General features: G+C 39.2%; 1 protein-coding gene across 1 annotated transcript in view; it reads left to right on the forward strand.

Moving 5' to 3' along the window:
- LOC104162388 (protein-glutamine gamma-glutamyltransferase 6-like) overlaps positions 1 to 14,109 on the forward strand; it is a 15,763-nt gene extending 1,654 nt beyond the window's left edge. The window contains exons 2-13 of the mRNA XM_009701101.1: positions 415 to 588; positions 784 to 1,023; positions 5,388 to 5,506; positions 6,279 to 6,407; positions 6,568 to 6,748; positions 7,003 to 7,138; positions 8,727 to 8,830; positions 8,925 to 9,167; positions 10,605 to 10,922; positions 11,876 to 12,039; positions 12,781 to 12,905; positions 13,959 to 14,109. Coding sequence (XP_009699403.1) covers positions 415 to 588; positions 784 to 1,023; positions 5,388 to 5,506; positions 6,279 to 6,407; positions 6,568 to 6,748; positions 7,003 to 7,138; positions 8,727 to 8,830; positions 8,925 to 9,167; positions 10,605 to 10,922; positions 11,876 to 12,039; positions 12,781 to 12,905; positions 13,959 to 14,109 — 2,084 coding nt within the window. The remainder of the gene's footprint in view (positions 1 to 414; positions 589 to 783; positions 1,024 to 5,387; positions 5,507 to 6,278; positions 6,408 to 6,567; positions 6,749 to 7,002; positions 7,139 to 8,726; positions 8,831 to 8,924; positions 9,168 to 10,604; positions 10,923 to 11,875; positions 12,040 to 12,780; positions 12,906 to 13,958) is intronic.
- The last annotated feature ends 2,898 nt before the right edge of the window (positions 14,110 to 17,007 follow it).

Raw genomic sequence — 17,007 nt, forward strand, 5'->3', positions numbered from 1 at the left:
CCAAATGGCATCAGGATCTAAGCAGGAAAAGTAAGATGTCCTAATAGCCATTTCTGGGATCCTAAAAATATATATGTGGAAAATGTAGAAGGGTTACAGGCCACTTTATCTGACAATGAAATGACGCTGATTTGCCCCTGTACATTTTTTTCTAAGTCCAGTGATAAAACAGCTTCCAGCACTGTATAGGACTTATATAAAAGTCCTCAGTGTATGACAGCCCTGTAACAAAATGCAAGCAAAAATTTCTATTATTGACCACTAGACTTAATCAGTTTAAAGGAGTATCTGCTTTTTAGTCGTCCTTCCTCCAGTAAAAGGTAACTGATCTTAGCAACCTCATCATGCCACATACCATCAAACAACTTCTTTCCATGCTGGCTGCTTCTTCATGTCTTTTCCTCTGTTTTACAGATCTGACACCAACACATATCAGCTGGCAGCCATCAGTAAACGCAGGCACACACCATACTGACAGATATGCCAACACTGAGTTGACTGTGAGGCGAGGCCAAGCCTTCACTATTACCCTGTACTTCAACAGACCAAAGCAGGCTGGGGAGAGCCTAGCATTTGTCACTGAAATAGGTAACAGTCCCTTAGTTTAATTCATGTTCTCATAGAACTGTAATCTTTACCCCTTGTAGTTCTTCCCTTATTCTATTTAGAGTTTCTTCATATATTTTTAATGCTTTTCCCTCTGCAATGTAGTCATTTCAAATGTGAGGTTAATATTGAAACCACACTCTGGAATGGAAATCAATTACCCCTTCTTTCTGGCAGGACCATCCCCCTCAGAATCTCATCATACAAAGGCTGTATTTAACCTCTCTGAGGTGGGGACAAGTGGCTGGAGTGCTGTCCAAGGACCCAGCGAGTCCGGCTATATGAACTTTACAATATCCAGCCCAGCCAATGCTGTCATTGGACGATACAATCTCATCCTCCAGGTGACCTCAGGGAACAAGATCTTCTCCAGATTCTTGGGGCAGTTTGTGTTACTCTTCAACCCTTGGTGCCCAGGTAGGTACCAATGCCTTTGCTCCTGAATGTAACTGACCTATTTGCTTTCATATGTGCACGGTGAGCTTGCTCCCTCCAGCTGTTTCTTTGGGTTGCCAGCAGCAGCAATCTCAGCTACCTGTTCAGAGATCTGGTTTTACTACATTAAAAAGCTGCTGCTGCAACCCCCCCCCCACACACACACACCTTTTATCCTAATGAAATGTGCTATATGGGGTGATATTATAGACTTTCTTCAGGACCGAACAGATTACTTTTTCTGTAGACAATGGCTGACAGACTTTCATAAGTCCATGTACTTTTCAGAACTTGAAGCAAGCATGCAGTAATGTCCTTGAACTTGCACCTAAGTCAAAGCAAGACTGCTCTTGTAGATGTTACCTGCAAAGACAGTAGCTCAACTAACTTTATAAAAACTGATAGAGGGCTAGTGTGAATAAGATTGGAGTTTCCCATGTCTTTCACCATGGGTTGAAAAGAGACATGGCTTGCTGGTCCATTTTTTATTTTTGCAGCCTCAGCATGTTGCAGAAGAAATGCAAATTCCTAAACTCAGATTTTGCAAATATTTGGTAGTCTAGAAACCTTGATTAGCCTTAAAATATACCACTCTAGAGTTAAGGGAGCTCTTAGCCAGCCAAATGACTAAACAGCTTAAAAGAAAAGCAGTCACAATCATCCACTATTTTCTTCTGTGACTATATGTTAGTCAAGGGCCACTAACAAATATGTCAAGAACCAAGATGAAAAAAGCTGCTAATTAACTCAGCATGCCTTGGAAGACAGAAATAATTATAGAAGTATGTTCAGGAAACTCAGCAGACTGTCTCTGCATAGACAGTCCTGAGTGAAAAACCTTCCCAGCACCCCCTAAAAGATTATTTGTGGTGTGACTTATAATTGATGGAAACCAAACTGCAGGCACTGAAATACTTGACAGCTCCTGAACTTGAGTAACAGTGGTACTCATGAGACCACACAAATTGTTCTCAGATGAAAACTGAGAAAAATTAAGCTGCACCATTCCAGTTTAAAACTAACAATTTTGCAGAAGAGCCCTCCAGATTTATCAGATAATGCAAGGACCACTGCCAAACAAAAGGGAGTATCCTCAAAGCAGGATGCTGCTGAATAAGCTTCTGCAGAGTGGAATAGCTCTCTGATCCTGACAAACAGGAACAGATTCAGTTTGAGGGTATGTTACTGGTACAGTAAGTGTCATAGCAGAAGGGAAACAGAAAGTTTATTTTCTCAGCAAAGGATAAATGGCAGATCTGATCTGTAGATATGGTTCCACATAGCAGGTTAGTCATTAAGCTGGAAAAGAGAGGAGTTAAATTCATAAACTGTAGTATCAGTAAAGAACTACTTAAAAGGAAACAGTCAGGACTTAGAGATGAAAGGAAAAGCACTGGGTTGGAGAAGAGCTACTAATGGATCCTTAAGTGTCATCTGAAAAAACACTCTGATCAAATGGTTCCTTACTGACTTTGATATGCTGACATTAAGCAGCATTGTCCATACACAAATGGGCTGGGATACCACATAGAAATAACTGGCTGACCTTAGAGACTGGAGTAGTTGAGAAGGGATAAGATATAATAATACAAAATAAAAGATCATGCATTTAGGGAGAAATAACAAGAATTTCAATGGCAGACTTACCAGCTGGAAATCATGAAGAATGTGAAAGTACTTGTTAATAGAAGAATGAGAATCAAAGTGAAATGGCCCTGAAAAGTGCAAATGCAATCTTAAACTGTATAAGAGGAAACAGTTACTCAGATATAAATATTAATGCCATTGTACGAGGTGACAAGATCTCATTTGGAATTTTCTTTCTGTTAATCTTTCCTGAACAGGAATTATGAATTAGAAATATGAATAGAATGTTCAGCGAAGGGTTACTGGAATAACCAAACACATTAAAAGTCTTTTGGCAAGACCAAAGCAATTAGTATCCCAGGTTGTATATCTGAAATAAATACAGAATTTGGACACAGAAAATACTGATCTTACCATAATGGTAACAAAAAGATAGGCTTATTAATTCACTATGGTATTTGTTTAAAACTGTGGGGGAAAAAAAAAAGAGTGATGTTTTAACATTAATATAGTCTCTTAAGGACATTTAAAGAGAAATTTAAGATACTTGCAAGCCAGCCTCTGATAAAGGTGCACTATATCCTAATGCTATTGAAGGAATGTACAGATAACTACTAGAATAGAGTGCTAATCCTGAATCAAATGAATGATCATACACTGCTTAACTATAGCTCACAAGAGAACATGTCAATTGTAAAACTGTACAGGATAAAAGGATATGTATGTTTGAGAATTTTGTAGAATGTATCTTTTTCCCTAGATGTCTGATACTTGCCACTTGTTTCATTGGCAAAGATTATATGAAGAAATTACTAGAAGTATATCTATGTTAGAAAGCATACTTACATATTGATAAACTATCAATAGACATTACATCCTGCTTGTTTCTCACTATGCCAGGATAAACTTTAACTTCAGAATGAGAGGAGAGCATATATAATAACTTTCTATTTTTGTATTAGAATGAATTTAATAAAGGATTAAGTCTATAGTGGTCTGTCTTTCTATAACTGTCAAAAAAAAAAGGACTATCATGGCTGATTACATTTTTTTTTCCTGCTTGTGTGCTGAGAGAAACAGAAGAAGGGGTTGTTACTATTTAGTCATACTTGAAAGAAAGAGATTTGTTGTGGTGTCTTGTGGAGTTTTCTTCCTTCTTTTAAACTAATGTTAATTTTGCTCTGAGTTATTGGTAGGAATAGTGTTATTATTTAAAAAATAAAAATCTAAGTACACTTATTCAGAGAACTGGCTCTAGAACATTATAATTGAGAACACATAAACCTTAGAAAAAAGATGTTCTTCAAGTGATTATAAAAGGACATTTAGATTGCTTGGAATCATAAACTCATAGGACTAGAAGGATCTTAGGAAGTTATCTAGTCCCACACCATGCTCTAAGTCAGGTTCAGTTTAGCACTTAGGTCTTTCCTGACCTTGAATTCCTTCTTCATGATCAGCCATTAGGGAAGCTCCAGTACCTCCCAGGGCAATTCACTCCAACACTAGACTTTCCACTAGAATTTTTTCCTGTTAACTAACCAAATTATTTTTGCTTTGATTTCAGCATATAAGTTCTGATCCTACATACAATAGACACCAAGAACAGATTTCTTCCCCCCCTGCCCCATCCTCTTCACAAGACTTTCTGGAATTGATGACCATGCTTGCCTCATTCCTCATCCCCATTTTTTTTCTACCTTAAATAATTCTGAGTTAATTCATAAGTTATATTTTCTTCATAAGTTACATTTTCAGGATTGCTGAGCATTCTCAGTGCTCTTCTCACTCTTTCCAACTGATCCACACCTTGAAGTGCAGCACTTGGAACAGCACACAGTTCTCCAGGCCCATGCTGGCCTAAAAGCTTGGGAATCAACAATGATGCTATTATTAAAAAAAAAAAAACTGTGGACAGCCACTACAAAAATAGACTTACATCATGTGATATAATTTTTAAAATAAATTACACAATCTTTATTTGCAGGAAGGGAAGGATGGGAAGTTCCTATAGGAAGGTAAAGAAGTTGACTCAATAAAATAGAAAAGCTGATTTTTATATCTATTTTCTGAAATCCTGAAGCTTTCAGAAAGTAATTTTAAACATTATGAAATTAAACACAGAGCTAAGTGGATGTTGCTACCTAAAGAGTGATCAAAACAACCTAAATATCTTTGGGCCGCCAATGCTTTCATAGCAGCTACATACTGTGCCTTACACTAGGGAAATCAATGAGTAACAATGAAATCAAAGTGAATGGTTGAGCAGGCTATCCTAGTAACATTCCTGATAGCACATTGGATCAGGCAAGTAGAGATCTTCATTTAGGAATCTTAAAATATGATGAACGGGACTGGAAAACAGAGAAAAATGTCATCTGCGTGATTCTTTTCAAATGTCTATTCTACTTCTAACTACCCTGAGAAGGCAGAAAAATCCAGTGACCTAGCCTGGACTTTTCTCCATCTTCCTCACAAAAAAATCCAACATACAGATAGGGGACATTTAGATAATACACAAAGGCTATTCTAAAATTAGGGAAAAAAGTTAAAGTAATATAACATGGATTCCCACCCCCCTGCCACCAGGCCATATACAATAGCAGGCATTTTCACCAAATTGTACGTGTTCAGGGAGCTATAACAATGCATTTTCCAAATAGTAGTTTTCCCCTTGCTAAATCAAGATAAAAATGTTTTTGAAAGTTTGCTAGTATTCTCAGCTTTAAGTGTAAAAGCATGTCCAACTTCGTTTTCAGGTGATGATGTCTACATGGCTAATGAAAATGAGAGACAAGAATATGTTCTAAATGAAAATGGAGTAATTTTTGTGGGCAATGCAAAGTACATTGAAGCAAGAGGATGGTACTATGGACAGGTAAGCCATAAGGAATTCATTTGGGCTTTCATTATGTCTCCAATAGCATTTTCTCTTACGATTTGCCTCTCTGATAGGTATGCCTATTTATATGAAAACTGAACAAACCTAGCTAGCCTTACTTGTGGTTTGTTCACTGTGTGCCTACTAGGAATTTGGTGTGAGAGGGTTTAGCACAGCACTGCAGAGCTGACTTCTACGTGTGCTTGAAGCTCATGGTACAAGTCTGGACCTCATCTGTGACCAATGCAGCCACAGTACAAGTGACAATGTACTTGTGTGGCTCCAACACACCCACTATTTTTGTAATGCAGTTACAATGGGCCAGAACTGACATAGACATAGAATCATAGAACCGTTTGGGTTGAAATGGACCTTTAGAAATCGTTTAGTCCAACCTTCCTGCAATAAGCCCGGATATCTTCGACTAGATCAGGTTGCTCAAAGCCCCATCCAACCTGGCCTTGAATGTTTCTAGGGATATAACTCAAGAGAGTCTAATAACTGCAGTCAGAATAAGCTTGGCAGTTTTCGTTTTACTGCAGTCATCTCTTCTGATGGCAGAAGACATCCTGCCAGATTTTTGCTTTATTTAGTTAGCCCTGTCTTTAGCCAATATGGCAGTGTGAACTGCATACTATTGTCTTTGTGCCTCTGTCCCTATCACCTTTGGGCTGGAATACCTTAGAAAGGAGGAACTACAGTAGAATCTCCTCTAATTCTGTTTGTGAAACTACCTATTTTCTTTAAAATTTATCTTATCTGATCACAGTTCCAAGATCACCTTCTAAACATCTGTCTCACTATGCTTGATCTGAGCCTGTACTATCGTCAGGATGCAGCCATCGATGTATCCCGAAGAGGAGATCCTAAATATGTGGGCCGAGTAATCAGTTCTATGGTAAGTAATGGACAACTTAATCTGAATCCCACATGCTTAAGCAGAAAGCATTAGTTATACCACTGAGACTCATCCACCTGTACCTTAAACAATATAATTAACTAGATATGGTGCATGATACAATTCATTTTGTGCATTCTGTCCATTGGCCTATTTTTAGATCAATGGAAATGATAATGATAATGGAGTTCTCCTGGGAAAGTGGCAAGGAAGTTTCCATTCACATGAGAATCCATCCAGATGGGATGGCAGTGTGGCAATCCTCCAGAAGTGGCGTCAGGACAACTACAAGCCTGTTCAGTATGGCCAGTGCTGGGTTTTTGCAGGCGTGATGTGTACAGGTAAGCTTTAATAGAGGACTGTGGTGAACTGGACGCATTTGTGACCTCTGGTTTTTATCAAAACGATAAAGCAATTAATTCTACAAGAGGAAAAGTGCTCTGAAGACTGCAAATGCTGAAGAATCACAAAATACTCAGACACTTTGTTTCTCAGGTATTTGTAATCATTGAACTAAAGCTGTATGTGGTTTTTGTTTGTGTTTGGTTTTTTGTTTTCGTTTTGTTTTGTTTTTTTTTTTTTAAATATATTTCAGTTCTGAGGTGCTTGGGGATTCCAACTCGTTTGGTTTCAAATTTTAACTCTGCCCATGATGTGGATAGAAACCTGAGTATTGATAAGTACTATGACATCTCTGGAAAGAGTCTTAATATCGGCAAGGATTCCACATGGTAAATATAATTTTTTGCAATTCACCAATAATTAGGGAGAGGATTTATGAGACTTAAAAACATGAACACTAGTAGTACAAAAGCAACTGAGTGGACAAAATTTAATACAAATATCTAAATTAATACACTAGATATCCATTTGGAAAGAAAACAAACTTCATAGTTTTGAGATAACACTTCAAACAACCAACCAGCCCAATTTTTTGCAGTCCCTGACCTCAAACAAGTTGCAACTTTCTTTAATAAGTGTTTCCGTTGACAATGTACCAGTTCCCCAGGCTCTTTTAATTACTGACACCTAACCAGTCTGCACCTGTGTACCTTCTCTGCTCTTAACTAGTTTACTGCTGCCACAAGTTTCTCTCATCACACATCCAGAGCCTGTGTTTCTCAGCTTGGCCTGTCATCCTCCCCAGGTAGATGGGGGGCCTCCCCAAGAAGTTTTCCAGCACTCCTTTGGCTAGACCTTCCCTTTGTGGCAGCCGAAAAAGAGAGAGCAATCCCAACACTCTCCAGACTGGGTTAATGGACATTAAGTCCAGCGCTGTAAACTGCAAGTGATCCATGATCATCAATCAAGCCTCCAAATTTGAGTAGCCAAAGCAACATGATATTCTTTAAATAATACCATTTTATACTTTAGTTGCCCTCCAGTTTTAAAGTCTTTACTCTGCAGCCACTTCACTTTTCAGAAAGTGAACTATCTAGGCCCAAAGGTATATCATACAGCTTAAAAGTCTCTGTGCACACTAGGCTTTGCCAAAAGTATCATCTTTACTTAGTCTTATTCCTTTCACCAAGTATATGTGGTTGAAGGATATGGGAAGTCTTTCACCTCTTAACTTCAATATTAGCCTCTGAACAAAATTCAGCCAACAAATCTTCTTTTATGGGTTAACCTGTGACCTACATTTTATCAGTCTTTCGTGCTATCCTTTTAGAGTTTGTGGAACTCATTACCACTGGATGCTGTTGAAAACAAAGCTATAAAGAGTTTTTAAACAGGACAACAGAGATTCATAGAGCATAAGATGACTAACAACCATTAAACCCAGTGGTCTCAATGTAATGACTAATTCAGAAAGTCCCTAATTCTCTGACTGAGAAATTGCAGAGTGTATCAGGGGAAGGGTCATTCTATTCACATGCTGTTCTTATCTTTTTTTCTAAACATCTGCTCCTGCACACTACTATAGATGGACTATTGGACTTCATGAGCATTTTATCTGACCCAGTATAGCTATTTTAAGTTTCTATTTAAATGAAGCATTTCCCACATTTGAAGGTTACTGAATCCAATCACCAAGTGTTACCTATATCCAAGGCTTGAATCTTTCACTTATAGTCTGTACTGCTCCCAAAGCAAGCTGCTGACACCTATATTCTCTCCCTCCCCACCCTGAGATCTACACCTCAAAAGCAGGCAGTAGATCTGTCCTTTGAAAGAGAAAGTGAGTTGCCATAACTAGACAGCTTGTATCACATCTTAGAGAATCTTTAAAAAAACAAAATTCCCTACTCCTTTCAAATTGGAAGTTTGCATGACTCTATATGACTATGCTTTCTAGACATTGTTCTTTGCCTCCAGGGATTATCATGTCTGGAACGAAAGCTGGTTCATTCGCCCAGACCTGGGAACATCATACAATGGATGGCAGGTTTTAGATGCAACTCCACAAGAACAAAGCAAAGGTAATGTGTAAGTTCTTTGCATGACTTAACATTCCTTCTCCAAACTCGGCATGACTAATAAATTTTGACTTTTTTTTTTCCCCCCATGTTTTAGGATTATTTCAGTGTGGCCCTGCATCTGTCATAGCCATTAAAGAAGGTGATGTAGACTTGGATTATGACACCTTATTTGTGTACACAGAGGTGAATGCTGATTGCAACAGATGGATTGTATATAACGATGGAACTAAGAAAAGAGTTTATTGTGATACTGAAATAATTGGCAGGTTTATCAGCACCAAAGCTGTGGGCAGCAATTCCCGTGTGGATGTCACCTATAATTACAAATATCCGGAAGGTAAAGGAATTATCACAAATTATCTCCTTGTTATCACAATTATCTGCAACTGAATTCTTGGTGCTAGAAAGCTAGCACGGGTAACCTGTTTTGTTTGAGCATCTCTCCCCTTTGTTCAGAAAATATTTCTGCCATTGTTCTCAGACTACTTTCTTAATACAATTGGTATTATATTTCTAGTTTTCAGTATTTAGTAGTTTCCTTATTAAGACACAATACAAAATACACTTTAGTCCCTTACACAGAAGTACAAAATGTAATATATACATGAAACAGAGCTATAAAATACATTTTACTAACCATGGCAGACAAACTCTCAAGCTGTCATACCAAAAAGTCTTAAAACTGAGTCCGTCATGTATCATGAACTGTGCACAGGTCTGTAGTATGGGAAGTTACAGATTAGTAAGTACTAGTTTTCCAGCATATCTGGCAGAAGGAGTGGGGCAACAATCAAATCACTAATCCAAAACCTTATACTCCAGCCCTCTAACACTAGACATCCATCTTCCATATGACCTCATGCTCAGTCTCTCTCAGCAAGTAAGTTTGTTCTTGCCGTGTCCATTCCAACTCCTCATGTTTCCTTTTGAAGGCCCCATTACATCCTGCTCCCAAGAGGAGTGACTCACTCAGTCTCCTTCTCTGACTGTAGAAATTCACCAAGTAAGGCTCTCTTGCGCTCCTGTTCTGACATCCAGCCATCAGCTACCCAGCCATTCAGCTGTTACATGTTTGCACTCCCAGTGGACTCAGTATCCACATTATTGGAATCTGGAAACAAAACTACTAGGAAGCAGTACAGGGACTAACCACCATTTATCTGTACTTAGGAAAAGAAAGCTGCAAAGTTTAAGAACTGCATAGACATGTTTGCAGGAATATTTTTATCTTCCCTCAAAAACTTGTCATCTATGTCTTTCCATCTTTTTTAAATTTAGGGTTACAGATTTCATATAATATTGTGCTTAATGTTTGTGGCTCAAAGTCTTAAAAAAAAAAGAAAAGAAAACAGGAAGAAGATGTATTTTGCTTTTTTTAAAGTTTGCCATTCAGAATCAGCGGCCATATTTCAATACTTCACTCCTCAAGGCTTTAGTACAATCATATTTAATGCAGAGGCTGGTTATCATCAGATTAGCAAAGTAACACCTATCACACTATTGCATGTTCTGACCAAAGAAAAAGAAATCTTGCATCCTGAACAAATACAAACACATCATATTTTAGTGACTTATTCACCTTATTGCGGTATGTTTATTACTTTCCTGTGAAAAATCTGAACAGATGCCTAATAAAAATATGGGGAACTTTTAGGTATTGCATATTTCTGGGTGATGCAGAGCTGACACCCTGTATCATTCTGAAAGCTATTACACAGAGAAGGTTCAATTGCAACAAAAGTATGAGTTTTACTTGGTTCTCTCCTTCGAGCAGGTTCTTCTGAGGAAAGACGAGTTTATAAAAAGGCCTTGGCCAAGATATTTGGATCAAACATCACAGAAGGACACACAGAATCCTCAGATGAAAGATCTTCAGAGACAATTAGAAACCCTGGGATCTCTGGGAAATTCAAGCTGGCTGAACCTCCAGTGTTTGGCAAAGACATTACCCTAATCTTAATTCTCAATAACCTATCTTTTGACCACAAGACCGTGAAAGTGGACATGAGTGCATCAACCATCCTATACACAAGGAGAGCAGTGGCAGAGATCCTGAAGGCAACCACTTCTGTGGATCTTGGTTCTAAACAAGGTAACTTTTAATGTCCCTAAGGACTCAATATAGCCCTCTTCTTAGCCACATGAAGGCAACTGGAAAGAAGAAATATCAGTATCATACCAGCCTTGTAGTGCATCTAGTTGTCTAGTTGTTCCATCTCTTAATAGCATTGTTTATGATTACGTTTTACAAGATATTTTTTTCATCTGTAAACTTTCACTAGCTCAACCAGGAATTTAAGGTCTCATGAAATGTTATGTAGAAGGCTACATTTATACTATTGTTCCAGAAGCAACACTCTGTGTGTGTGTGTGTCTGTCATGGTTATTACATATACAGGAATACATCTTACTCTTAACAAATAAAAAGTCTGAGGTATGCTTTCTGGCACTCACTAGGCAACATTTTAATAGAAATTAACTAGGACAAAGGTTAAAAGTTACAGTGAAACTCTCCGTCTCTCTTTCAAAGAGCCAAGGCTATTAAAACTATTACAGCAATTTTTTTTCATGCCCAGGGGCTACAAAGATAAACTTTTTTTTATACACAGCAGCAAAGTTGTAGGACTACAATAAGCAGTTGACCAGGTCACTTGAAAAGGATCTTTGTGAAACTTGACCCAAACTTTCTTCTTGACTGAGGTAAAACAAATAGGATATAAGGAGGGAATAGATTAAAATGATTATACCTCTAATTATAAGAAATACAAAGGCACAGGAATCCAGTGAAATGCAGATGAGCAGATTCCCTCAGTTTCAGGCCAAAAATCCTCCATTCAAAACTATAAGGGTCAAATGAGTTAAAGCAGAAAAGGATCACCAGAAGAGGGAAATACACAGCCAGTCTCACAAGGAAGAAATATAAACAGACTCCAGCTGTCTTATCTTCTAGTCTCTTCAATAATGTCAAAACCTCTCACAATAACTCTCTTTTCTTTAGCATTCTTTGAGAATGTAATGGTTCCTAAATATATGTCTGAATTCCAGGGAAACATATCCAGTTAAAGATCCCTTACTCTTATTATGGAAAATACCTGACTACTGACAAAAGGATCCAAGTTACGGCTTTGTGTGAGGTCATGCACATGCATGGGGTGAAGTTGCTGGTGGAGAAGACAATCATTTTAGAGGACACAAACATTATCATTAAGGTAAACAATTCTCTCCCTGATGTCCTGAACAGACAGAAAGAACTAAAGAGTCCTTCTGGAGCTCAGATCTTAAGATGACAATTCGGGGATAAATACATTAATTCAGGCTGCCATTTCAGACTTTGCTCTAAAATTCTGCCTGCTTAAATTGAGAAAGTAAGCATGCGAGAGACCAGTTTTGAATCTTTGCCTGAACCTGACCCCTGTTCTTCAGAAGAGCTCCATTACGTTCTTTCTTTTCCAGTCACACGCCCCTTCTTTATGTACACAGAACTAGCTTTCATTTAATCTGTATTCTAGTTATTGGCAAGTGCTTATGTTGCCTTTAAACAACTTTGCCTACTTCCAAAATACAGACTTAAACCCTTAATTCTAATCTATGTTAGGGCCAGTTTATATTGTTTTAACACTTTAATCCTAATCAATGATGTGCAAAAAAAAAGCCACTCAGCAACCCAAAGATCAGACAGGTTTAATGAGATGTGTCTGTATAGTCAGGGCTCTATTTCACTGAAATTGTGCACAAAATATTGCATACAGCTTGACAGCACTATTTAGCTAATCCAAATCCAACTTCAAGTATTAGAAAAGGCATACCAGCTGTCAGTTAAATTTCACTGGTCCTACCAATACCTCTTTCATCCTCAAATATGAGAGATGTTCTGCCTACAGTTTGACTGAATTCTGACTCCAGAAAAGTGTAAAACGGTGAATGATCAGAAATGCGTCTTTGTCATTTAGATTCCTCGGCGGGTTGTAGTGAACAAAGCTGTTACTCTAGAGATCTCATATGCCAATCCCCTCCCTGAACCTGTGGACCGCTGTGTACTACTAGTGACTTTGATGAATCAACAGGTCAAGATACAGTAAGTGAAAGCTGTAGCATTTACTCACTGCTTCTAACATGACCAATAGCAAGTCTAGTTTCTCAATAAGAAAAAAATCATGGTTGAATTGACTTTTTCATATTTTCTATTTATGAAAATAAAAATGACACCAAATATATATTGAGATATTATGATTTCTCAATCATATATTATTTTTTCCCACGTAGGAACTTCTTTAACAACTAAAAACTGCTAACATTCTTCTTTCCTGGGAAAACAAATGGGCATGTCAAATTCTTTTGTCTCTCTGATATTTCTTCTATAGCTTTGCTTTGCATTTCTATTTTTATATGCAGTATCCTAATACTACAAAAATAAGTCTGAGCTAAAGCAAACAGATAGGTCACTGCCATAGCTCTCCTCATTTCAGCCCAAACAAGAAGTTCCTCTGTCTTCCTTTAAAGTAGGAGAAAATCATGCCTTTTCAAAACATAAGAGCAAAATGTTCTATTACTTTTTTCTTTTCCTCTGGACTCTGCTGCTTTATGGGTTAACTCAGTGTTGAGTAGCTCATATTTCCTAAAGCTTGTTTTATTATAAAACAGCCTGACTTGCTGTGGAAATATTTGGAGATAATAATCCATAAAAATAGAGAAAACATTATCCCAATGAAAGACTAAGCCAATTTAGGCCAAAAGGAGACGCAAAACAAAGCACCCTGGCCATTAGAAAAATTATATTATTGACAAAATGGATATGAACCAAGCAGGCATAGAACAGAGTGCTGACCTTCGCCATCAGAGTTTTCCTATTCTGAGTTTGTGTTGACTATCCAAAACTTGTACCCAGCACTAACATGGAGGCATGACATAGCACTTCTCATTTCCATCAGTCTACTCAAGATGAAGATGGTACTATCTTTTCTCATTTCTTAGTCTATACAAAGCCTCAAACCCTAAGTAACTCTCAAAAACCAAGGCTGGGTCTCAAGTAACTGTTGGTGCTCTAGCTATCATGCAGTTCTGCTTCTTGGACAGCTCAAAGAAAGACAGTACAAGCCTGAATTAATTGATTTTTTTTTTTTTTCTTCAGTCTGGCACGACTGGCACCGAGGGAAAGATCAAAAATTTATTTTGAATTCACACCTCGCAGGACTGGGCCCTTACAGCTGCAACTAGACTTCTCTTGTGATAAATTTTCGCATGTTAAGGGATTTGTAACCATTGCAGTAGCACCTGCATAACATGATGGAATCAATCTCCTATTTCAGCATTAATGTGGCAAGACATTCTCCTCTGTATAGGGACAGTGATGACAGCAAGGAATTTTCAACAAAAATTGGTGACCTCTTACATTGCAATAGAATCATGTCTCCTGTTTTCACAGTGCTTAATTATTTAGTCTCTATTTGTATTTCTTTTTTTGTCCTCTTGTCTAGAAAAATGAAGCCCCTTCCTTGTAGAAATAGTTCCACTGTTTTATCAAATCTCATTGTGTTAAGCTCCCGGTTTTGACTTTTCCATCGGACAATTAATACCATCTCTTTTCAACCACATTCTAATAGTCAGTAACAAATAAAAGCTATTCATATAACTGTATTCTTTTGTAATGAATTGTACATTCCATGGAAATATTATGATAAATCACAAGATTGAGGAAAGTTCTTTTTCCTTCATTTCACAAGCTTCTTACTTAAAAAAAGTAGAACATTTCCTCCATTGTTCATTTAATTTCTGTAGTTTGTGACACCTGTAACTCTGTGAATGGGGAGAAAAAAAAGCCTACAAAGGCTGGAAAAAGTAACGTTCGGGGTCCATGACAAGATTTCTTTAGCCTTTAGGCACAGGCCTGTCACAGAGCAGACAACACATACACATATTCAAATCAGTAACTTAATTCCTATGTAACATGACAGAGTCCCCAGCACCATGAAGCATGGGGAGAGTCTTGGATTAATACAGGACTCCAGCAATACAAGGTAACTAACACTTTTTGTCCACTGGTGTAAGGTCACTGGAGACAAGGAACACATTTGTCTTCAAACCTTCCCAATGTAACTCATTCACAGGCAGCCCCTACTCCACAGCTCTGTCACAGTGTCTGCATTCAGACGCCTCTTTTGTGGGTTCCTGCCTAACATTGCAAGGTATCAAGTCTCACCTGAAATGCACTTTCAAGTAGCCTTAAAGATCCTCTATTACTGCAGGCAATGGAGCCTCTCCAGGGACTGCTATGAAAGCTAAGGACTGACAGGGCAAAGTAAACACTTGGTCACACTTCAGAAGTAGGGTGTACAAACAGCTCTGCCAAGCCTGAAGATTTAGATTTGCCATCCAACTTATAAAATGTTTAAAGCAGAATTAATAAGGCCAAAATTCTGAACCACAGAGCTGTCAGGAGTTCAATATGTCTGTTATAGACCACCCAACCAGGACAAAGAGGTGGATGAAGTGTTCTGCAAGTGCCTGGCAGAAGTCTCACAATTGCTGGCCCTTGTTCTTATGGGGGACTTCAACTTACCAGATGTCTGCTGGAAATACAACACAGCAGAAAGGAAGAACAGTCCAGGAGGTTCCTGGAGTGTGTGGAAGATAACTTCCTCATGCAACTGGTAAGTGAGCCTACCAGAGGAGGTGCCCCACTAGACCTGCTGTTTACAAACAGAGAAGGACTGGTGGGAGATGTGGTGGTTGGACGCCAACTCGGGCATGGTGACCACAAAATGATAAAGTTTTTGATCCTTGGTAACGTAAGGAGAAGGGACAGCAAAACAGTTACCTTGGACTTCCAAAGGGCGGACTTTGGCCTGTTCAGGCCACTGGTTGAGAGAGTCCCTTGGGAAACAGTCCTGAAGGGGAAAGAGGTCCGGGAAATCTGGACATTCTTCAAGAAGGCAATCTTAAAGGCACAGGAGCAGGCTGTCCCAGTGTGCTGTAAGATGAGCCGATGGGGAAGAAGACCGGCCTGGTTGAACAGAGACCTTTGGCTGGAACTCAGGAATAAGAAGAGAGTTTACCAGCTTTGGAAGAAGGGACAGGCAACTCAGGAAGAGTACAAAGATGTTGTCAGGGTATGCAGAGAGAAAATTAGACAGGCAAAAGCCCAGCTAGAACTCACTCTGGCCACCATCACAGCAGATAACAAAAAATGTTTTTACAAATACATTAACAAATCTCCACCCTTTACTGGCTGTAGAGGGAAACATTGCCATCAAGGATGAGGAAAAAGCGGAGGGACTTAACGCCTTCTTTGCCTCAGTCTTTAATAGTCAGACCAGTTATCCTCAGGGCAGCCAGTCCTCCGAGCTGGATGACAGGGATGAGGAACAGAACAATCCCCCCATTATCCAGGAGGAAGCAGTTAACAATGCGCTGCTCCACCTAGACATGAACAAATATATGGGCCAGATGGGATCCACTCAAGGATACTGACAGAGCTGGCGGATGAGCTCACCAAGCCACTCTCCATTATTTACCAGCAGTCCTGGCTAACTGGTAAGGTCCCAGATGACTGGAGGCTAGCCAATGTGACGCCCATCTACAAGAAGGGTCGGAAGGAGAATCTGGGGAACCACAGGCCTGTCAGCCTGACCTCGGTGCTGGGAAAGGTTACGAAGATCATCCTGAGTGCCATCACATGGCATGTACAGGACAGCCAGGTGATCAGGCCCAGTCAGAGTGGGTTTATGAAAGGCAAGTCCTGCTTGACTAACCTGATTTCCTTCTATGACAAGGTGACCCGCTCAATGGATGAAGGAAAGGCTGTGGATGTTGTCTATGAAGACTTTAGTAAAGCCCTCGGCATCGCTTACCATAGCATTCTCCTGGAGAAAATGAGTGCACATGGCTGGGATGGGAACAGGCAAACCCTTTGCTGGCTGAAAAACTGGCTGGCTGGTGAAGCCCAGAGAGTGGTGGTGAAGGGAGTTAAATCCAGTTGGCGGCCGGTCACCAGCGGTGTTCCCCAGGGCTCAGTTTTGGGGCCAGTTCTGTTTAACATCTTCATTGATAATTTGGACGAGGGGATCGAGTGCACCCTCAGTAAGTTTGCAGCACCAAGCTGGGCGGGAGTGTTGATCTGCTGGAGAGTAGGAAGGCTCTGCAGAGGGATCCGGACAGGTTGGATCAATGGGCTGAGACCA

The sequence above is a fragment of the Cariama cristata genome, unplaced genomic scaffold, assembly GCF_000690535.1.
Source record: "Cariama cristata isolate BGI_N322 unplaced genomic scaffold, ASM69053v1 scaffold4675, whole genome shotgun sequence".
Lineage (NCBI taxonomy): Eukaryota > Metazoa > Chordata > Aves > Cariamiformes > Cariamidae > Cariama > Cariama cristata.